Source organism: Acipenser ruthenus, chromosome 27, assembly GCF_902713425.1.
Source record: "Acipenser ruthenus chromosome 27, fAciRut3.2 maternal haplotype, whole genome shotgun sequence".
NCBI classification, from domain to species: domain Eukaryota; kingdom Metazoa; phylum Chordata; class Actinopteri; order Acipenseriformes; family Acipenseridae; genus Acipenser; species Acipenser ruthenus.
This window is the reverse complement of record NC_081215.1, coordinates 778,156-800,000: the sequence shown is the minus strand read 5'-3', so window position 1 is coordinate 800,000 and position 21,845 is coordinate 778,156. Positions and strand designations below refer to the sequence as shown.

Here is a 21,845-nt window from a genome sequence, read left to right as displayed (position 1 = left end):
AGGTTATTTCTACCGCATTACCTTGTCTGACCTGCAGGGGTCAGCATTGTCCATTACAGAACTCCCTCACTCGGCCCGCAGTTACACTCTCTGCCCTTTGAGACCTAATGGAGACGTACATTAACAGCCTATAATGGGACACAGTGTATCCCTGCCCTGCCCTTCACACAACTAAGCAGTCTGTTGCTTGGAGCTCAGTTTAGAACTGTATCTCAGCTGTCAATCATGGCCAGTAATGGAACCCACAGCCTTCCAGTTCCAAAGGTTCTCCTGCTAACTTCTGCGTCCTTCACAACCACTACAAACTGTCTAATACGGGCCACTACTAACAAGTGACAATCTACCAAGCTGATACTGCAGAGCAGGAGTTGTATAATATTAGGAATGGTGTTCTTCTGCCCTCTTCTGGTCAAATATAACATTGCATAGGATTGGTTGGATACTGACCGTACAGGTTTTCTCACTAGTGAAAGCAGATGTTTGCCAGAGCCGAATGGATTGAGAAGTCCGTGCTTGAAATGTTGGATCCAATTAATGAAAATATGACATGAAAATGTCACTACAGCGTAATATAGATAGGATTTGCAAGTAGCAGTCTTAAGAAAAGAGTTAATAGTAATGCTAATAAAGTTACAATCTAATCTAAAAGACGAGAAATTCTAAGTAGAATATAATCTGTAGCACAAGATTTTAGCCCAAATAAAATAACTTTTTAAGGGTAGATACACGCACTGGACTGTCAAAGGAGTCTGCTTCACGATAAAGTTTAATGTACAGAAGTCATGAAACTGTGGGAGAAAATGATGTGTTGTAATTAGTTTGTGTGTACAACTGAAGCTTTAAAATAATATACGATACCATTCCGTATTGTTACATTTACAGAACATCACATTACGGTTTGCATGCAAAATATTTCTGCTGATGTAATATGAACTTTGTCCATTTCACCCCTTGGTAATTTCCAATACATTCATTTGAGAAAAAAAGGCCCTCCCTTCCCGTCAGTACGGCGGTGTTGCACTTTACACACGCTCCCTAAACGCCGTGTTGCGTCACGGTGCGTCCTTTGCCCTTTCTGTTCAGCTTTGTAGTTATGCTGTGCTCTGCAGGAACCGCTCTCTGCGTGTTTCACAGGAGACTTTTATCACCCAGACTCGTACCTCTCAGCCTCCGCACCATGTCGTCTCCCGGTTCGACCCAGTCGAAAGTCCCAGTGACTTTACTGGGAAGCATGGCTTTCGGGGGGCGCGCAGACGCGGATACTAGCGCTGCCATGGTGCGCGCTTTCTTAGAGCGTGGACACGACGAAGTGGACACCGCGTACATGTACGTGGACGGACAGTCAGAGACCGTCATCGGGGGAATGGGATTACCCAAGACAGGTAAAGCAGGGCAAAAAGAAACAGAGGTTATTTTTTCAAAAATAGGCAGTTCGTGCATGTACTAGTTGTTCATGCAAACATCAAACGTGAAAATATTTTTTATTCCGAAATAGATTTCACTTTGTTAATATAAACAGTGAATGCATTGATTAATTTTTCTTTTTATTGTACTGTATCATTAATCATTTACCCTGTATACAATTACAGTAAAGCTTTCATTATCCAAACCCCACTTATCCGAACACCTTTATTATCATGACAGCCCGTTGTTAACCTGTCTTCTTGTGTGCTGTGCTCGTCTGCCCCGTTTGCAATGCAAATACGGTTTTCAGCCCTCAATCTCTGGCATCTGCAGAATAGTGCAGTACTGTAGGCTATATATTTACAGGCAAAGGCATGAATTTATATCATTTTAGGAGGTTTCTTGATTGCTAAAGTCATATAAAAAATGTCACTGTCATAATTCTATTATCTATCCAATATTAGACATTTGTTAGACATGATAAAAAAAGCTCAGTCTGTATATGTTCTCAGAAGCACGTTCCTGCAGGATCACGTGGTATCGGCATTGCTGTTTCCACGTGTCTCGTTGGTAAATGCTGAGCATCTAATATTTTTGTTACAACTCTGCAGTTAAAATCGCCACCAAGGCCAATCCCTGGGACGGCAAGACGCTGAAGCCAGAGAGCGTCCGCTCTCAGCTGGACACCTCTCTGAAGAGACTGCAGGCCCAGAGTGTCGATATCTTCTACCTCCACGCTCCTGACCACGAGAACCCCATCGAGGACACGCTGCGAGCCTGCCACGAGCTGCACAGGGAGGTATGAGGACAAGGGGCAGGCGCTCGCTCGCTCCCTCCCTCCCTCCTCATCTCCGTGCTGCACACAGGGAGCTGTTTCTAATACAAGCTGTCTTCCTGTTTTTAAAGGGCAAGTTCAAAGAGCTTGGCCTGTCCAACTACGCCTGCTGGGAAGTGGCTGAAATTTATTGCATCTGTAAACACAACGGCTGGATTCGGCCCACCGTTTACCAGGTGAGAGGTTTTCAAGAGGAGCTTTATCGTTGTGCTTGGGGGACGCGTACATTTGGTGCGCAAGATGCTCACATTCCTGGCCGTGTTTATTCATTTGTCATTCATTCACGCAGCTCCCAAGTTTTGAAACGTTCTGCTTTCCCATCACATTGTCCTTTTCTTTTTTTTTTGCACCCGTGCTTAACAATCGTGAACCAGCACGATCTCGCCAACCAAGCCTATGCTTGGATCACTTGCTTGTTGTTAGTGCATGTCACAGAACAGCAGATAGACAGGTGAAGTTGAACACACAGGCACGCTTGTAGGATGTTGAATGTGTACCTGCCCTGAGCTGGGCGACACCTGCCTCTCTGACGCTGCCCTCTTCCTCCAGGGAATGTACAACGCCACCACTCGTCAGGTTGAGACAGAGCTGCTGCCTTGTCTGAGATACTACGGAATGAGGTTCTACGCCTATAACCCTCTGGCAGGTACGCTGCGATGAGACATCGCTTCCAGAAATACCAACCACACTGTTAACAGTACCAGCAACAAACAGTGGAGCAGTCTCGAGAAAACATGTGTTTAGAATCACACCCTCAGCAACCTTCTGAGCAACACTTGCAGGTTTTAAGCAAAGTTGTGTTTGTTTTAGTGCTACAGTTTAATACCCGAGTGTGTGGCATGACTGTGTCTACCTCAGTACCTGTATTCACTTATACTGGGATAGTCGTTTTTAAAGATACACTGAATGCATTCTAGGTCCCAGCATCATGAAACAACAGAACACTATGAGTCAGAGTGAAAGATCCCCAAACAACCGTTTAAATAGATAGAGGGAAAGGGTTGAAACGTCATTGCAACCTTAACTGTATTTTCTTTTATTATAGGTGGGTTACTGACTGGGAAATACAAATTTGAAGATAAGGACAACTCGCAGCCGTCTGGCAGATTTTTTGGAAACGACTGGGCTAAAGCATACCAGGCGAGGTGAGTGTCGCTGTCGTCTGTCTAGCACAGGGTGCTTTAAGATATGAGCTGGTTTTCATCTCAGGCCACTCTGACCTCTCATAGGGGTGGGTATCCGCTTGTATTATACAGCACCCTATACGTTATTCTGTGTCATACATATCCTGGGAAAAAGCCACACTGCATTACTGGATTTGATTCCACCACAGTGTGTGTCATGTGAACAGAGGTGGATGGGGAGAGAGCAGGAAAGCTAAGATACCCTAATAGTATACACGCAGAGCTGCAAAGTAAGCTGGTATCTGCATTAAACTCTTAAACCTTTACAGGTACTGGAAGCAGCACCATTTCCAGGGAATAGATCTTGTGCAGAATGCTTTGCAGGCAGCTTACGGGTCCAGCAAGCCCACGATGACCTCCGCAGCCCTGCGCTGGCTGTACCATCACTCCCAACTTCAGGTAAGCTCCTAATATTAACCCCCCAGCGCCAGTAAAGCCGAGTGTCTCGTCGAGTTCTTACTGGCAGGGAATACCTTGTCTCCATTGCACTGTTTCATTCTTAAATATGTTTGCATGTTGCACACTTTTTAGACTGGGTAACTGCACGTTAAATGAAGGGGCGTTTTGATCAGTTTAAATGCAGCGCAGTTTCTTGTAAGCCAGGTAGAACGCGCTTCAATCAGGGTGTCCCCGAGCCCTGGCGGTCGTGTAACTGCGCCGCCTCTCTTTGGACAGGGCGAGCGTGGGGACGGTGTGATCCTGGGCATGTCTACCATGGAGCAGCTGAAGCAGAACCTGGCCGCGGTGGAGGAGGAGCCGCTGCTGCCCAGCGTGGTGGAAGCCTTTAGGCAGGCCTGGGACCTGGTGGCACATGAATGCCCCAACTACTTCCGCTAGAGACACCGGAACAGGTCAAGCTGCTAACTGGAACTTCATGTAAACAGTTAAGAGTTTGTGTCTTCCCAAGTGGAGTATATATATATACACACACACATTCTTAATGATCCAAAAACTTTAGAATAGAAAGATTTCACAACATCTTTCCCATGACCTCACAATAGATTATTGATAGAATAATGTACAGCAGAAGGCACTACAAAGTCCTGAAAATGTATTTCAAATAAAATTGAAAAAAGTTCTCATGAAGTTTTTTTGGTGCTGTTTTAATTGGCAAACTGATAACCGGTTTCTGTTGCTTTCTCACAGCTTCTGAAAAGAGAGATATGTTTCAAACAGTCCCTCCAACATTATCTCATCTTGACTGTGGGCTGCTTTGAGTTTCAGCAGACTAAACACAGGGGGACCCACGTTCCCCAATACCGCAAAAGAGCAGAAACATAATTCAAACATCTCAAAATCAGTTTTTATTTGTATGATGTACTGTACATTTACATCCGTTTTCACAAAACCTGATTAACTTGAAATACCTACAGTAATATCACGTGGTTCCATATTAACGCTAATCAGGGGCCTGTGAAACTAGAACCATAATACAATATCTAAACGCACAATAAACATTTGTTTGAGTTTTACAAAGTCCTCTTGGCTGTACTTTGAATAACAAACGGCTGCAGTCTGTTCCAGTGTTGGTAAAGACTCTCCAGCACTGACTGTAGATTAACTAGCGCAGAATCCATCCACACTCTGGCTTACTCGACAGCAAATCTGTTACCTCATAGTGTATCCAAGCTTTACCCAGTAATTGTTAACTATAAAAATAACAGTGCAGTATATTGAAACTACACTCAAACACAATGTGACGGACCAGTCTGCATGACACAGTGCACATAAGCAATGTAATCAGTCCAACAAATGGGGAGTTATCTTCTTGTATATATAAAAAAAGTGTTACAATAATGGTTTTCAGAAAGCATTAAAAAACCAAGTATTTTGTAGCAAAGTTGGCACACGTTGGGTGTTTTAAATACAGTCTGAATGGAGTCTTTATTATATCTTATTAATCGTCTTCCTCCTCTGTGTCATCCATTTCCTCCTCCTCTTCTTCAGCTCCCTCCTCGCTCATCTTCTCAAACTCCCCAGACTCCGCGATCCACATGCAGTTTACCAAGACCTTGAACTCAGCCATCTTGATCCCAAAGAGTTTCTGTAACATGGGCGACAGCAACAAAAACAAACACTGAAACTTGATTGGACGACAGCAAAAACTGAGCAGCTGTTACAGCAGATCAATTCTGCACTATTGTGTCAAATGATTCCAGTAAAAAAAAAAAGTTAAGTGATTGTATTATTATCCTGAACTATTAAACTGTTCTGGATTTAGAAAAACTAAAAGAAACTCAGTTTGCAAATGTTTTGACTAGAAGTCTCTCTCAAAATCAATTAAATAAAGCATCAACAAATTTAAAGTAATCTTGACACCACTGCTTAGGTCATATTGTAAACTATTAATAAAGATGGGGGACCGAAAAGGCAGAAAAATCTCAGATGCCCATGTGGTATAAAACTGTGTGAACTCACCAGAATCCGAGCCTGTTCAGGAGTCAGAACATCCCCTTCCTTACACACCACGTGATCTGACAACAGCGTCACCACCCCTGCAGGCAGAACGATTAAAAGCACAGAGTAAGCACCAGCACTCTCCAAGAAAAACACAAGGCTTTCTGAATTACAGGGCTCTAGTCATAAATCTTTGCAAAGCAATGTTAAACTCCACTGCAGCAGTACAGTGGCAGATAAACAGTGGCTCCCTTGGCTCTCTCTCTTCCAGTTCTGTCACCTTTCTTCAGCGCCGTGGGCAGTCCCAGCTGCCTGAGCTGTGGCTCCATGGAGTGAGGAAACTGCTCTAGGGGCCCTTCATCCAGAGTCACTGCCATGCTGGCCTTGTTCCCAGACCGGGCGAAGTCCATCTCCTTAAACTGGCTGAAGTGCCTGCAGCAGGGGGGCGAGAGACACCCTTTTAAAACCAGGTGAACACACAGCATTCCTTTTCACTCTGCACACGGCAAGCAGATACAGAAAGACATCCTGATCTAAACATGTGCAGGACGCTCCTCAGGGCAGCCAGATCTAAATCTCTGTTTCAACAAAATAAACTGTGCGTTTTACATACTTTTAAAGACTAAAAAATATAGCTAAAAAGAGGCTGCCATGCACTGTCGAGAGAGTTTTTGTAGCCTATTTTACTGATCGTATCTGGATCTGCCACTGTGTGCCTTGTTAAGATGCAGATTCAGTCTTGCACATGAATACGTCCCCCTGGTTAACCCATACTTACTCCTGGACCTCCTCCTTTGTTTTGTTGGTGAACAGCAGACCCACTTCACCTTTTAGATACTTGCTGACCTACAAAAAAAACAAGGAGAGAAGAATACCTATTGTAGTTAAATCTCATCAAATTCAGAGTCTTTAATTCTGACAAGAATTGTAATGCAGGCATCCACACTGAAGAGGCAGCAGCACACAAACTTGGGTGAGCAGTGAATACCTTGTGTAGATTGTCCTTGTACTCGTCAGCATGGCCCTTTCCTAAGGCAATCATCATGACTTTGTTTTTCCCAAAGAAGAACCTAACAGAAATCAAAGCAAGTGTTGAGCGCAAGAGCCGGCAGGAGTTACCACAGGGATAAAGACACAGGGGCCTCTATTATTACTGCATGAAAATACAGCTTGAATGCATTGCACAAAAGCAGAGACCGAGAGAACAGGGTAAGAGATTGTAATGATGTCACTTCCCCTACAAACACATCAGTGTTGCCGTGTCCTGGAACATATCAGATCTGATGACCAATTCCATACAGCAGTGAAGCTGGGTAAGTAAGTGAGGCACAGACACAGTTCCATGCCACCCTGTTTTTCCATGGCTCTCTGACAGGGCTGGACCATAGGCTTCTTCTTTCCCTGTGAACTGGTCAACTCCCTTTGAACCACATTGATATAATAACACAGCAATGATATTCTGGGGCTGTTTTTTTCAAAACATAACCCAGATAACAGTGATGCAGATTTTGTAATCCTATATTTTGTGATTGTGATTAATTTTTAAAATCGTAATTATTTGTAATCTGGATAAAAGTAATCCAGCACTGACATTTTCTGAAAAGACTGATCAAAAACGATCCGGATCAAAGTAATCTCGATCACAAAATACAGGAGTACAAAATCCGGATGACTGTTATCCAGATTACAAGTTTTGAAAAACCGGCCCCTGGCGGTTCAGTTTGACACCTGGTCTCACCTGCTGTGTTTCCATGCTGTCCTTATATCTTTTAATCTGCTATTCCTCATGTTCGCAACAGAGAAGATGAAGATGTGTCTGTATGTGTCCACACATTTCCGTAGCTGAAAAGAAAGTAAGCGAGAATAGATCAATGAGATGCGCCACACACACACACACAAGCGGTTACATGGTGTTAAATGCGAAGTCGATAATCAAAAATGATACATACCTCTTCAATTAAGTTCTGTTTGGATTCTAACCCTTTCTTGGTGGTTTTAGTTAAAGTGACTGAAATGAAAAACACAAAATGACATACTGCAGATATTTCTCGGTGGCTACACGATAGTTTACTATAACATCAACAAAAAAACATTTTAGTCATCTTTGTTTTTATTTATTTATTTAAAAGCATGTTGTCTTGGGATCTGTACAATACGTGTACTGTCCTAGATATTCGTTTGAATTGGAACGTTTTTTAATTTGACATCCAATAAATACACTAAGCATCACATCACAGAGCGAATTGACCGGCTACAATATCGGTCTGTTTGGTTGGTACAATAAAGGCACAGAAGTATGGTTCTTCAATACTGGTAAATAACTTTAAGTAATTCTTTTGAGATAGGTTAGTGGACCTGGCGGCAGCATACACGGAGCGAGTGACAAACTAACGCGTTTCAAGAAACTTGCTCCACCGTGTTTATCTATCAGATTAGATGTGACACATACATTGGACAAGTGATTTGGCAAGGCAAGTTTCAAAATAAAACAACATTTTTAACAAGAAATCATTTCAAACTCACTTTTCTTGTCCCTCTTTGATTTCGGCATGGCTTTCACGTTGTGCTTCCTCTTCTCTCAGGACCCCAAATCAAGTGTCAGAGTAGACCAACACATTGCCTAGTCATAAATACATAAATAAATTAAACGTTCACTAATGTGCAATATTTGCCCTATATTTAAAAAGCTAAAATGTACATTTTGAAATATTTATATATAAGTTTAATGTAATTATATTCTGGCATATTCGAGGTCCTCTTGATTTCGCTGTCGTCCTTCAGCGTTCTTCACCGGGTGGATTGTGGGGTAGTGGAGGACTGTGTCTGTTCGCAATCATGGCTGCTGCGATAAGTTGTTTAATCTTCCTCTTTGTGTTAGTTTGCCTGTCCGCGGCTGTCTTTGAGGATCAAGCGGGCAAATTCGACTGGTGAGTAATTGTGGCATGGACTGGGGAATGAGACTGGAGTCATTCCTCATGAAAAGAGCGTTACCCCTCTTCTTCTGTAGTGAATGAATGACAGAATCGATGACAGTGACACCAGCAGAATATATTTTATGTATCTGCCCCGTACTCGGTCTTGTTTAGTTATCCTTTCTCTTTATCGTCTTTATTTCAAGTTACAATTATGTCGAGATTCTCATACAAATGAACAAAACCATATTATTACAATGCATTCCTCAAATCTGATTTGGCGTTCTGAAACGCTGGTTGTAAGACGTTTTTGTCAGACACTGTCGGTGTATATTTGAAGAATGATAATACAAACCTAGTGTCCGTCTTTAGAATTATTAATCTTTTTCATTGAATTTGCAGGAGGCAGCAGTATGTAGGGAAGGTCAAGTTTGCATATTTCGACTCGCAGACACAGGCTTCCAGAAAACTTGTGGTGGCCACAGAGCAGAACGTCATTGCTTCCCTCAATTCCAGGAATGGGGACATCTGTAAGTTTTACTATGAGTTTAATAAGACCTGCCCGGGCTTGTTACCTATACACTGGGGCTAATCAAGCATGCAGTAAAACCTGGAATGGGTTAAACTGCTGTGCAACTGGAGTCTCAATGCAATGTAGATGTCAACACTTGGTTTATGCAGCTTTGGAATGGAAGTGAAATGTATGATCCGTTTTAAGTTTGACTTTGAGTTTAGTAGGCAACACTTAAGTGTGTCAAATTAACCTGGAATGGCACATTCTGCACTCTAGTGGAGTCATTTACACCCCTGGGATGTTCTCAAATGACATTCAAATTACAGTTCAATACATAGAGCAAACAAGTACAGTTGCGCAAAGCTATTTCAGTGAAGGCAGGGTGTTCTAAATGTGCTTTAGTACGCTGGTTCCCTAATAATGTGTCTCTTTCATTAACACCACTTTCCTTTTCTTAAGTCTGGAGACAGGTGGACAAGGCAGGACCAGAGGGGCACATTGACACTGTACTGGTCCACGGGCAAGGTTTGTTTTGCCTTGATCTTTGTTGTGTAGGATTACATGTTGTAGGCTTATCCTGGTAAATATGCTTAGTTTTCATCATGACACTAGAATGTGTTTTATATCATTTCATTGTTTTTCATGTTACCTGATGTGGTGACCTTATTACTTACTGGAACAAACAGTCAACACTTTGTGTACATGTTCAGATCAGAAATGCATAGGCTGGAAGAGCTAAAGCAGAGAGATACTATAACTAAAATGATGCTGAGACCCCTGCCAAGGAGAACTGCTTTATTGGTGACTGCGTAAAGGGGGGTATGCAATAGAGAGGTTCTGAATCGGCTTGGTTTTCAAGTATTTTAAGCCGGTTCAATCCTTGTTTTTTTCCCACAGATGCAGTCATGGTGTCTGGGAACGGTCGTCTGCTTCGGTCCTGGGAGATCACCGTTGGGGGCTTGAACTGGGAGACAGTGCTGGACACAGGCAGGTCGGAGCAGTTTTGTATAATCACCTATTTACTGCTGCTGCCGCCCCCAGGGTTTTGTGTCACGTTGGTTTCGTTAGTGTGAATCTGCAGCTATTAAATTAAATACAGCTTTGTGCAGCTGGTATTATTTGCTCAAAAGACATGTTCATTTTGAAGGCTGTTTTTTTGCAAGGCACTGTTGTTTGGTTAGGTGCAAAGGGAAGGTAGTGCACTCCTACATGTAGAAGTTATTTATGCATTTCAGATGTTCCTTCAGTAACGTTTGAATCCTCAGGATCTTTAAAAGCTCTTCTTCTCCTTTCAGTTTTCAGTGTGCTGATTTTGTCGGGGTGCAGGATTCAGTGAAGTACGTAGCTGTCCTGAAGAAAACTGCCATCTCCCTTCATTACCTCTCCAACGGGCATCAAAAATGGGTGGAGAATTTACCAGACAGGTAGAGATAATATTGTTGTGCTGCTGAATGAACAATATTCCCAGACCAGATTACACAATCTTTATCACTCGCTTGTTACTGTCTAATATGTGCCAGTTTCCCATTTCCAACTGTCTTGTTGAAACTTGTTTTGTTAGCCACATCCAGTGTGTTTTTTAAAAGCGAAATCTACGTATCATTTGAATCTATAGTTTTCTTTACGATCTTGAATGTCAATCGTAACATGCTGTCTGACGTGAGCCCCTAACGTGACCTTGCTGCTGTAGAAATGGAACTCGCAGCAGAGACTTGAACGCAAGCCTATCTGATGGAGAGTTGTGTGTCTTTCTGGCAGCGAGACGGTTCAGTATGAGGTGGTTTACTCGGGAGGGAGTGGCTTGGTCTATGTGCTGGGCGTGGTCCCACACTCACACCTCACTATTACAGCCTACAATCTGGAGGATGGAGAGATCATGAAGCAGGTAAGCACCTCACACTGATGCAGGGATGGAAATAAGACTCCAATTGCACTGAAGTTTCACCCATTCTAGGTTTTACTACGAGCTTCATTAGCCACAGTGTATAGGTAACAAGCTCAGGCATGTCTTCTTAAACTTGTAGCAAAACCAGGATTGGATCAAACTGCAATGCAATGGCAGTCTCATTTCCAGCCCTGTGATGTGCTTAAACTTAGATGGACAAGAAATCGCGCTGCTGGCAATCCAGTTGTATTATGCCGGGTGGTGTGGTATATTGTGCAGTGGTCTGTCAAGGATGATGTTGTATTGTGTGTGTGTGTGTGATTCAGTGTGCTGTTATTGTATCGGCTGCCCCTGTGCAGGTGTCAGTGGAAGCCCTCTGGCTGGAGAGCCTTAAGCCAGGCTGTGCTGTGGTCGGGGATGGGGTGCTGGTGTGTGCTGACCCAGCCAGCCGCTCCCTGTACACCCTGAAGCTGGAGGAGGAGCACGAGCAGGAGATGAGACAGGTGCTACTGCAGGTAACAGCTGATTTTAATTGTAAACCTTTTGCAAGATCGTTCAGACTATATTGTAATCTCTTACAATCTCTGTGGCTCACAAGGTGTTGTTTTTGCAGTCTCTGGATGTGGAGGTGTCTGATGGTTTCCAGCCTCATGTCTTGGCCACCCAGCCCAGCCCGGCTCGGCACCCCAATGCGGAGTTCTCCCTGCAGCTCGGCCCTGATCACCACATCCTGCTGCAGCTGGGGGACGACGTCATCACCCCTCTCCGGGACTTCCAGCAGGTAAACCAGAGAGCAGGGACTCTCCACACACGAAGGCTAAAACTCAGCTGTGCATCCTAATGAAAAGGCACTGTAGAGATGTAAAGCTGGGGTTTAAAAAGCAATTTAAGGGGAGCCTGTAGACTGTGTGTAACCCCATCTGGCTTTCTCACAGGCTCTTCTGGTGTCTTTTGCTACAACTGGAGAGAAAACAGTGGCGGTCGTCATGTCGCCTAAAAATGAAACGGTAAGTCTCACAGCGATGCATTTGATGCACGGTTTCCTTTTAAAAGAAAATGAAACCACGTGCAACCTTGCCACTTTGCATCAGTCTCCCTGTCCAGCAATGTTTTTTTTGTTCTCATGTGTTAACTGTGCAATGCACTGGTCTGCTTTCTCTGCACAGTGTCTATCTCGGAGTAACACTTGCAATAAATGAACAAACTGTCTGCTTGGTTTTGCTCATCAGGCCTACAGCATCAACCTCTTCTCAGCGGATTCAGGGCGGAGACTGCTGGAGACGTCCACCACCTTTAACCTAGACCCCAATGGTGGGAAGCCTGAGAGGGTGAGTCACAACGGGCACTGACCCTTTAGTACAGTGGTTAAGACAAGGTTGCTGGTTCGAACCCAGCATCTGCCCGTTACAACTTAAAGAAAACAGTGGGCCAGGATCGTTTATATGTTGGTACGGTCTGTGTGTGAGTCTGTGCAGAAACTATCTTCAACAGACCTAGTATTTAGATATTTCTGTCCTTGTTTATTCTCTTCGTCCCAGCTCTACGTTCATGCGTTCCTGAAGAAAGATGATTCGGTTGGGTACAGGGTGTTGGTACAGACTGAGGACCATGCTCTGATCTTCGTACAGCAGCCAGGTAGGGAAGCCCTGGCATACTGACAGGAGAGCAACGCTGCCCTGTGGGGGCATTCCAAAGCTCTGCACTGCTGTTGAGTCCAAATGATGAGCAGTGATGATTCCTCAGACCTGCTAGTCTGAAAGGCACGGCGAGGTGGAGGAGGTAGTCCTTATTTGTCTGCTTTTGAGCCTGTTCTTCAGTTCTCTCATTTTATTTTCAGTTGGCTTTATTTACTTTCAAATATACAGTAATCCTGAGTTTATACTCTTTAAGAACAGCTGGAACACAGTGTGTGTTACTTTGTGTTTTGACGGGAGCTGTTCAGCAAGTGAAGTGTTGTGTTGTGTTGTGTTTCCAGGGAGGGTCCTGTGGATCCGGGAAGAGGCTCTGGCTGAGGTGGTTACCATGGAGATGGTGGATCTGCCGCTCACAGGAACACAGGCCGAACTGGAGGGGGAGTTTGGGAAAAAAGCAGGTAAAGGACTTTCTCTGCGTTTGTGTCTGTGCGGTTCTGGAGGAAAGGAGGAGGGTGGAAATTGACAGCTAGATAAAGGTTCACAGGACTTCAGTTGCACAGTTGCTGTGTCCTTCATTCTCTTGTAGTTGGTTTATCTCTTGCCTGACGAGTGAAACTGGTTTTTTTTTATTTTAAAATCAGACTTTAGATCTGTCTGATCATCTTGTCGAGTTTTTGCCTTGCCTGTTGTCTCTTCAGTCTGTTTAACAATTTTATTTTACTGCTTCTTAACGCTGCACGTGGATCCAGCCATTCAAGGTAAAACTTTTATTTTATTTAAGTTCTCACTGAAGACAGACGAAATTCAAGAATACAAAACCCTGCTTTTGAATATGTATTCTTGAATCTGTTTATAGTAGGGGTCAGTCTGTCTTAATAAATTAAATATGTAAAATTGGGAAACGCTTGTTCACGTCATTTAATTGTATCATCTATTTTATTCATTTAGACATTTTTATCCTGGGAGTCCACATCTTGTTTGCAGTGTAGCCCGGTCCCATGTCGTTGACTCACGCCCTGTTCCTCTGAACCCTGTCTCTGCTTCCATGCTGATCTGGGCTCCTTGTGCTTCTCTGCAGATGGCTTGCTGGGGATGGTGCTGAAGCGTCTCTCCTCCCAGCTCATCCTGCTGCAGTCCTGGACGGCGCACCTGTGGAAGATGTTCTGTGACGCCCGGCAGCCGCGCAGCCTGGTGAAGAACGAGGTCACCATCGAGACCCTGGCCCGGGATGAGTTCAACCTGCAGAAGATGATGGTCATGGTGACGGCCTCGGGGAAGGTCAGCAAGCTCGCTCTCAACAGGAGAGAAGATCCTCTATTCATTCATCTAGAAACCAGCGGCCAATCAGAATTATAATAGCAGTGACAGAAGAATGGTTTACTGAAACTGCAGTTCCTATTCCAATGCTATTGTGTTCAATTACACAGTTAAAATGATGCTGCAGTAATTACAAATGCACTAAAAGGTAACATAAACAAATAGGCATGTTAACATGTTTGCTCTATTTTAAATAACCGAGACAGAAACATGCTACATATAGTAACACACGGGATCACCAAAATATAATAATCGAACGATCTGTGATCAATCAGTTATATAATTACAATTAGTTACATTGCAATTGAATTCATTACTAATTGCACAAGTATAATTGTCGTTGACCCAGGTCTCATCTCAGTGCTACAAAGCCTAATGAGGGATGGAAAACCGTTAACTCCAGACGTATGTACTGAAATGGTGACTGTATTGATCTGTCTCATTTCCTCCTGCAGCTCTTTGGGATTGAGAGCAGCTTTGGCACTATCCTCTGGAAACACTTCCTGCAGAAGGTGCAGCCCAGCTCCTCCTTCAAGCTGGTGGTGCAGAGAACGACAGCCCACTTCCCTCACCCTCCGCAGTGCACCCTGATCATCAAGGACAAGGTACCGAAGCACATTCTTGTGCAGTGCGCGGCCCGTCTCACCTGGGGCGTGTCCCTCACAAAGCAGGCAGGGTGGATGGAGGAGAGTGCAACGCCAGTTAAAGAGTTATCTTTTAGAGGAAAGGAAATTCAAAAATGGATGCAACGTTCTTAAAAGAGAAACAAGAAAGACAGTCAAGTTTTTTTTATGGACTGTCCCAAAGTTCACTTACTGTGTATTTTTATTTATATTTCTATAAATTTCTACTTTAAAGTGGAAACAAATTAAGCAGCGTGCATGTGTGTTATGGTCCCGGTGTAACTTGCCTGCCCTGTGCTTGCAGGACACTGGCTTGAGCACTCTCCATGTCTTCAACCCTATTTTTGGGAAGAGGAGCCACATCACCCCTCCCAGCTTGGGCCGGCCCATCCTGCAGTCCCTGCTGCTGCCCCTCATGGACCAGGACTACGCCAAGGTGCTGCTACTCATCGACAACGAGTACAAGGTCAGAGACTCCTCCCACACGCCCCGAGGCTCCTCCTCCCACACGCCCCGAGGCTCCTCCTCCCACACGCCCCGAGGCTCCTCCTCCCACACGCCCCGAGGCTCCTCCTCCCACACGCCCCGAGACGACTCCTCCCACACGCCCCGAGACGACTCCTCCCACACTCCTCCCAGCTGGCTTACAAAGAGTTTGAAGGAACCGGCCACGTTTGCAACTCACCCACACTTCCTTTTTCTGCAGGTCACGGCTTTCCCCTCCGCCAAGCGTGTCCTGCAGCAGCTCCAGGAGATGGCCTCCTTGGTCTTCTTCTACCTGGTGGACGCAGACCAGGGGAAGCTGTCTGGCTTCCGGCTCCGCAGGGTAGGTTGCTGGGCTGGGGAAAGCTCAGTTACGCCGTCTAGGCAGTGAGCTTACCATCACAAGCGAGGTCAGCAATGGAAATAAGACTCCCATTGCATAGCAGTTACATGCATTCCAGGTTTTAATAGGAGCGTGATTAGCCACAGTGTATAGGTAACAAGCTCGGGTGTGTCTTATTTTAAACTCCTAGTAGAACTAGGAATGGATCAAACCGCTGTGCAATGGGAGTCTTCTTTCCATCATACTTGATGAAGCCCTAAACCAGCATTCCATAAAACATGAATTACATGTACATGAATTCACATTAATATAGTTTGAGAACTGCTCACCAAGTGTGAAATCTTTGCATGGATAAGTGATTGTGTGCATGATTGGCTGAACTATTGAAGGCTATATCTTGGGAACCCTATTTAATAAACTTTTGGGTATGGGATCTTTTACGTAGTACTGACACCTGGAAGTGTAGAATTTCCTCTCTTGCTTGGGTGTTTTAACTTGAGTACCTGCAGTGTTGTCCGCTAACTAGGCTCCCTGTATGCCTCCCCTTCCAGGACTTGACGACAGAGCTGATCTGGGAGGTGGTCATTCCCACGGAGGTGCAGAGGATCGTATCGGTGAAAGGAAAGAGAGCCAATGAGCACGTCCATTCCCAGGGGCGTGTGATGGGGGACCGCAGCGTGCTCTATAAGGTACGCATCTCGTTCATTACTCACAGTCAAAACGTTTTGCTGTTTTGATTGTCGTTTTTAGTATTTGTAAATGTATTCTACGATTATAGGTATACCGTCAGCTAGTTCAAGATTGGGGGGGGAGGGGGGGTCTGTGAAACCAGCTGATTTTAGGTTCACAAATCCTCTTTCATTCATGGGCCAACTCTGGATGCTGTTTCCACAAACACATCCATTATGTCTTCTATTGCAATCAATATCACCCTTCTTTATCCATGTGGCCCACTGTATTCAGTGTGAATGTTTACAATTCCTGTGTGTGTGTGTGTGTGTGTGTGTTGAAAGGAGATGTGTATCTCAAGGGTTCTGTCCTGGTTGAATAATCACATTTGAATTTGCAGTACCTGAACCCGAACCTGCTGGCGGTGGTGACGGAGAGCAGCGACTCGCACCCGGAGCGCAGCTTCGTGGGGATGTACCTGATCGACGGGGTGACCGGGCGCATCATCCATGAGGCGGTGCAGAGGAAGGCACGCGGGCCCGTCTACTTCGTCCACTCTGAGAACTGGGTCGTGGTGCGTTCACCAGCTCCCTCTCGCTCACCCTCAGACAGATCCCTTTTCTGTGTGTGTGCGCGCATGTGTGCCGGCTGCAGGAACAACCCTGGCAGACATGAGTAATGGGATAGGGTTTGGGTTAGGGTTTGTTTGCATGTGGTCTGCTTACTGGTAGTGTGTCTAAAGCAAATCCACTCTATGATGCTGCAGTATTGTTCGATTTAAAGTGTGTTTTTTATAATGGTGTTTAGAGCAGAAATTTACATGTATTTTGCATTTAAGGTAGCTTTTTTTGTATAATATCCCTACAAGGATGGAAATAAGACTCCTAATGCATAACAGTTTCACTTAGTCCAGGTTTTACTGCAAGCTGATTAGCCACGTTACCTATGTAACAAGCTCAGGTGTGTCTTACTAAACTCATAGGAAAACCCGTAGTGGATCAAACTACAGTGCAATGGGAGCCTTATTTCCGTCCCTTCCCTATAATATTGGAATATCTGTTTTGTGCATCCCCAGGAGGGGGATGATGATGATGTGGTAGTAATCTATTAAACCAGTCGTCTTGTCCTTTCTCTCTCGGTCTCCCAGTATGAGTACTGGAACACCAAGTCCCGTCGGAACGAGTTCTCTGTACTGGAGCTGTATGAGGGGACAGAGCAGTACAACAGCACAGCCTTCAGCTCTCTGGACCGGCCCCTGACCCCTCAGGTCCTGCAGCAGTCCTACATCTTCCCCTCCGCCATCAGCCAGCTGGAGGCAACCATCACCGAGAAGGGCATCACCAGCCGGCACCTGCTGGGTCAGTTCAGTACAGAGCGTTCTTTCTCAATTAAACAGGGAATGGCTGCTTAACACTTAGAAATGGTCCGTGAAATGCAATTGTTTCAAATAAACTACGTATCCCATTTATTATCTTATATGTTTTAAAAAAATGGGATACGTCCTTCACACACACACACCCTGCACCCTCTCCTTCCTTCATTAATAAATCACGAATTCCTTTGTTGCTTAATTTAGCCAAAGCCATGCTGAACAAACACACTTTGATCACGCCTGCCTTGTTTGTGTCAATGAAAGCGTTTCCTTGCCTCCCGACACACAGTGGGATTGCCTTCCGGGGCCATACTGTCCCTGCCGAAGATGTTTCTGGATCCCAGACGGCCGGAGGTGCCTTCAGAGCAGAGCCGGTGAGTCTGACCATGTGCCCTTGTCTGGATGTACAGCATTTTGTGGTAGTGCCAGGGGAGCGTTTGAAATGTTTTTATTACACGTCTGTTTTCAGTAATGATTTGGGCCAAGTTTTGTGAAGCATTAAATAATATTTAGAGCACTATCCACTTCTCTGTCTTGAAAGGGAGGAATACACGGTACAGCGATATTGGAATAGGGGGTGTAGCATGCATTAAGACTCCACCCTGGGCATCCTTTGTGGCTCAATGTATGACTTCACCCAGACGGGATGCTCTGCTGTTAATTAGGGACTGAAAAATGCTTTATATTTCAGGGAGGAGAATCTGATTCCATATGCCCCAGAAATGCCAATCCGCTCCGAGTGGTTCATTAACTACAACCAGACTGTTACCCGAGCCAAGGGGATCTACACTGCCCCCTCTGGTCTGGAGTCCACATGTCTTGTAAGTACCCCACATCTGACTAATGTCAATACCTCTGTGCAAGCTGTCAGTTATTTCTCAAAAAGTTATCAAAAAAAGTGCTGACCTTTTTTGTTATGTCAGTGTTCAATTAAATATGACGGCATGGTTAAAATAAATCAGATCATGATTATTTGTGTTCCACCTGTACTAGTGCTAGTGGAATGGCATTATTGTGCACGAGGGAGCCAGCAGCCTGTAGTCCTGACCCCTGTCTGTGTGCTCCCAGGTGGTGGCGTACGGCCTGGATATTTATCAGACCCGGGTCTACCCCTCCAAGCAGTTCGACGTGCTGAACGATGATTACGACTACATGCTGATCAGCAGTGTCCTCTTCGGACTGGTCTTCACCACCATGATCAGCAAGAGGCTGGCTCAGGTCAAGCTGCTGAACCGTGCCTGGCGGTAAGAGGGAGCTGGAGCCAGACCTCCTCCCAGTGGAGCACCACCCTCCCATTACTTTACACTGGCCGCTTCCAACTTCGCTTCCCAGGGCTACTGATGGTCCAGATCGTTTTACATTTCAACCGGTCCACCCTGCTTTTAAAACCCCCTGTAGAAAAGGTCCCCCTCTAATCCCTGTACAATGTGTGTGTAAATATATGTGTGTTTCAATGTCAAGACATGGAGATACGAAGACCACCTGTCCATAAGCATCTTTTACCCTTTCTAGACAGTTGATATAATCAGGGTTATTTATTTTAAATCCGCATAGATTTCCAATGAACAATATTAAGTTATTGTGAGGTTCTAAGTATGTCCCATATATATATATTTAATCTGTGTTTTGATTTTAGGTTTAAAAGAAATGCAGAGAGGTTTTATTTAGGACCCGATTGAAACAAAAAATAAAAATGGACATTTGGTTTTCCCTGGGGACCAGCCACTAATTTTAAGGGAAGAAACTGAAGCTGGTCATCAACATACTGTACCTGAGGACACAGCAACCTGCACATCAACTAGAAATGTGCAGCAATGGGATCACACACTGACTGCACACCTTTCGGTTTTACTTTGTAATGCAGTATTTTTTTTATTTAACACAAAAAGAACCCGGTCTTGCTTAAATAAATAAAAAAAAATAACTGTTTTATTATTAATCAGCCAGGTTATGGCACCCAGCCGTGTGATTTGAAAAATAATGATTTTCTTTTCTTTCATGAACTTCCCCATGTTTATTGTAAGCACACCATTGTCTTCACTTACAATTAAGTGAAATCAGTGTTTATTGTGTATGGAAAAGGGTATTTATTGTTTCAAATATGTCCTGTAACTTCTACATCTTACATCAAACAATGCTATTCTTATTGAGAGAGGTAAATGGGCTTGGTTGAAGCAGCCTGTAATAACATAACCTTAATGTTACTACCAGACAGGTTGGATTACCATGGCAACACCACTTTAAAAGATTGCTTTAGGCTGCCAGTTTAAAAATAATAATGTCAAATATTTCAAGGATTGGTATGTAGTTTTGTATGTTGTTGTTTTTTTCCCTGCCATTAATAAAGGCCTGTAGGATGTGTCAAATAAATTAAACATCGAGGTGGTGATGGTCTCAGAAGAGATTGTTGGTTTGTCTTTCTTTTTAAAGTGTAATTAAATGATGAAACTGTGCTCCTTGTTGAGGTCTCATGAGCGTGTTTCTGTTGCTTGTGGTCTTGGATGGAATTGTTACAACCGTGGAGGTTGACTGTTATCATGCACAGGGTTAGCCTTACCAAGTAAGAAGATGCTGTACCAAACCTTCAGTTGTGTGACCTTACCACCAGGGAAAGTGGCGTTTCACTCACTGTCCAACGAAGAGGCTCGTCCAGAGGTGTCCAATCCTGGTCCTGGAGGGCCGCAGTCCCTCCTGGTTTGTGTTCCAACTGTGCCCTAAATTACTCAATTAGAACAATAATTGGTCCAATTAAGTAATTTAGGACACGTTGGAACACAAACCAGGAGGGACACCGGGCCTCCAGGACCAGGATTGGAGACCCCTGGGCTATTCCATTGAAGAGGTGTATTTCTATTTAAACAAATGTTCTAATTAAGCTGTTAGTAGGCAATGGTCTCGTTATTGACCTCTGAAGTGCATCTGTCTAACTCCCCCCCCCCCCCCCCCCTTTTTTTTTTCTAAAGAATGTACTGATGTCAAAGTTACTTTGGGGGGGGGGGGGGGGGGGGCACTGGTCTTTTTAAGGAAATTTAATTGATAGAGTGAAAGAAATGCCTGTTTTTAATTTGCAGTGAGATCAGGATTGTGTGTGTAATGATTTAATAAACAGCCCTTTGGACTGAATGCACGGAATAAAGATTTGACTTGAGAACTGAACTTGTATTTTTTTTTTAACACCATTCCTTAATGTATGTCTGTATTTTATTTAGTAAATTCCATGTTTCCTACAACTACCACTGTGTGTGCATACTGTCCTGCATAAATTATGCTGAAAGGTAAGAAGTGATAAGTTTCCAGGAATTGTACAGCTTAAATTTCTGTGTGTCTCTGTGGAAGTAAACGCAGTAAGACACTAATATTTCACATTGTACGAGTAAAACAGAGAAAAGCAATGACACCAAAATGTGTCGTCATCAGCAAGACCCTTTACATTTTTCACGGGACGAATTGAAATTGACGTCACTTCCTTGCGGTGTCGGCGGCTGTGTTTACATCACTTCCTTGCTGAGATTGGCTCATCACACAGAATCCCAAAATGGCGTCGAGTGGAGGCGATGAGGAACCTGAGTGGACGGCCGCCGTCCGACCTCTCTTAGCAGCCTCTTACACGGCTTTCGAGACGAAGGAGCTCCCGCAACTGGTCGGCTCCATCATAAACAGGTGAACGCCGGCCCTGTCGCGGGTTTGTGGGGTTTTTACGGAAAGGAAAGGGCGGCTGTTTGTCGGAGAGTTGTTGTCTAAGTAGACGCGAACAGATTCTGCTTTATCATCAGGCCAGAGAGAGGAGGGGGTTTGATTAAACTTAAAGGGACAGCTGTCATCTTCAGCTAAAACAGACCGTTCTCTTTTGGTCTGTATTTAGCAGGTGTTAAAGTATAAAAATATCGGAGTGAACGTGCAATTGGAAAAACAATAATAATGAAATAAAACGCTTCTGTTTGTTTGCTGGGTCTCCTGAGAAACTGTCAGTGTCTGTTGGTATTTAATGCATGTTTTCTGTGTTCGTGTTGTCATTCCTAGGTGCAAAATATGAATTGTGTGTAAGAGACTCTTCTCAAATCAGGGTTGTTAAATTAAATTAATCGTAGAACGCAATATTCACATTAATATTAAAAAAATCCGAGATACATTTTAAAGCCGTTGGACGTTGTTTATTGAAACAGCAAGTTATGTCAAACATCATTGTGAAAGCACTGTTGTGTTTATGAAAGTATGTGCTGATTAGGTTTCGTTTCTTGGTAAACATGTGTTAGGGCAGTATAGGAGGAGTGTC

The 21,845-nt window shown here is 44.2% G+C and overlaps 4 protein-coding genes across 15 annotated transcripts in view; 3 read left to right on the top strand and 1 right to left on the bottom strand.

Annotated features, from left to right (window-relative positions):
- Positions 1-1,035: 1,035 nt before the first annotated feature.
- On the top strand, positions 1,036-4,509 carry akr7a3 (aldo-keto reductase family 7, member A3 (aflatoxin aldehyde reductase)). The gene is made up of 7 exons (XM_034042605.3): positions 1,036-1,382; positions 2,016-2,203; positions 2,311-2,415; positions 2,789-2,885; positions 3,285-3,384; positions 3,693-3,822; positions 4,099-4,509. Exons 1-7 carry the CDS (start codon positions 1,094-1,096, stop codon positions 4,258-4,260), a joined length of 1,071 nt encoding a protein of 356 aa, XP_033898496.3. The 5' UTR covers positions 1,036-1,093; the 3' UTR covers positions 4,261-4,509.
- A 195-nt stretch (positions 4,510-4,704) lies between these two features.
- On the bottom strand, positions 4,705-8,440 carry LOC117963629 (mRNA turnover protein 4 homolog). Its single transcript, XM_034904421.2, has 8 exons — positions 8,344-8,440; positions 7,770-7,828; positions 7,559-7,662; positions 6,809-6,890; positions 6,599-6,666; positions 6,101-6,252; positions 5,842-5,918; positions 4,705-5,467 (listed from the first exon to the last, which is right to left on the bottom strand). Exons 1-8 carry the CDS (start codon positions 8,369-8,371, stop codon positions 5,321-5,323), a joined length of 717 nt encoding a protein of 238 aa, XP_034760312.1. The 5' UTR covers positions 8,372-8,440; the 3' UTR covers positions 4,705-5,320.
- Positions 8,441-8,573: 133 nt separating this feature from the next.
- LOC117962344 (ER membrane protein complex subunit 1-like) lies at positions 8,574-19,972 on the top strand. The gene is made up of 22 exons (XM_059002651.1): positions 8,574-8,747; positions 9,135-9,262; positions 9,706-9,771; positions 10,144-10,237; positions 10,542-10,670; positions 11,005-11,131; positions 11,491-11,646; positions 11,745-11,912; positions 12,067-12,138; positions 12,361-12,459; positions 12,670-12,766; positions 13,107-13,223; positions 13,844-14,043; positions 14,538-14,687; positions 15,010-15,171; positions 15,412-15,531; positions 16,083-16,220; positions 16,601-16,774; positions 17,348-17,558; positions 17,862-17,946; positions 18,264-18,393; positions 18,641-19,972. The coding sequence occupies exons 1-22, from the start codon at positions 8,656-8,658 to the stop codon at positions 18,818-18,820; spliced, it is 2,895 nt and encodes a 964-aa protein (XP_058858634.1). The 5' UTR covers positions 8,574-8,655; the 3' UTR covers positions 18,821-19,972.
- A 1,085-nt stretch (positions 19,973-21,057) lies between these two features.
- The window catches only part of LOC117963820 (E3 ubiquitin-protein ligase UBR4), a 48,138-nt gene continuing 47,350 nt past the window's right edge, over positions 21,058-21,845 (top strand). For all 12 annotated transcript variants that reach the window (XM_059002646.1, XM_059002645.1, XM_059002637.1 and 9 more), the window contains exon 1: positions 21,058-21,232. In XM_059002646.1, the coding sequence (XP_058858629.1) occupies positions 21,108-21,232 (125 nt within the window). In that variant the 5' untranslated portion in view covers positions 21,058-21,107. The remainder of the gene's footprint in view (positions 21,233-21,845) is intronic.

Bases quoted from the DNA above. Each gene is read 5' to 3' on its own strand.
- akr7a3 (XM_034042605.3), top strand. From the start codon at position 1,094: ATGCTGTGCTCTGCAGGAACCGCTCTCTGCGTGTTTCACAGGAGACTT. The intron at 2,204-2,310 runs GTATGAGGACAA...CTGTTTTTAAAG, and splicing joins GCCACGAGCTGCACAGGGAG to GGCAAGTTCAAAGAGCTTGG. The intron at 3,823-4,098 runs GTAAGCTCCTAA...CTCTTTGGACAG, and splicing joins ACCATCACTCCCAACTTCAG to GGCGAGCGTGGGGACGGTGT.
- LOC117963629 (XM_034904421.2), bottom strand. From the start codon at position 8,371: ATGCCGAAATCAAAGAGGGACAAGAAAA. The intron at 7,829-8,343 runs GTGAGTTTGAAA...TTTTCATTTCAG, and splicing joins ATCAAAGAGGGACAAGAAAA to TCACTTTAACTAAAACCACC. The intron at 6,667-6,808 runs GTATTCACTGCT...TTTTTTTTGTAG, and splicing joins ACAAGGACAATCTACACAAG to GTCAGCAAGTATCTAAAAGG.
- LOC117962344 (XM_059002651.1), top strand. From the start codon at position 8,656: ATGGCTGCTGCGATAAGTTGTTTAATCTTCCTCTTTGTGTTAGTTTGC. The intron at 11,647-11,744 runs GTAACAGCTGAT...TTGTTTTTGCAG, and splicing joins TGAGACAGGTGCTACTGCAG to TCTCTGGATGTGGAGGTGTC. The intron at 16,221-16,600 runs GTACGCATCTCG...TTGAATTTGCAG, and splicing joins ACCGCAGCGTGCTCTATAAG to TACCTGAACCCGAACCTGCT.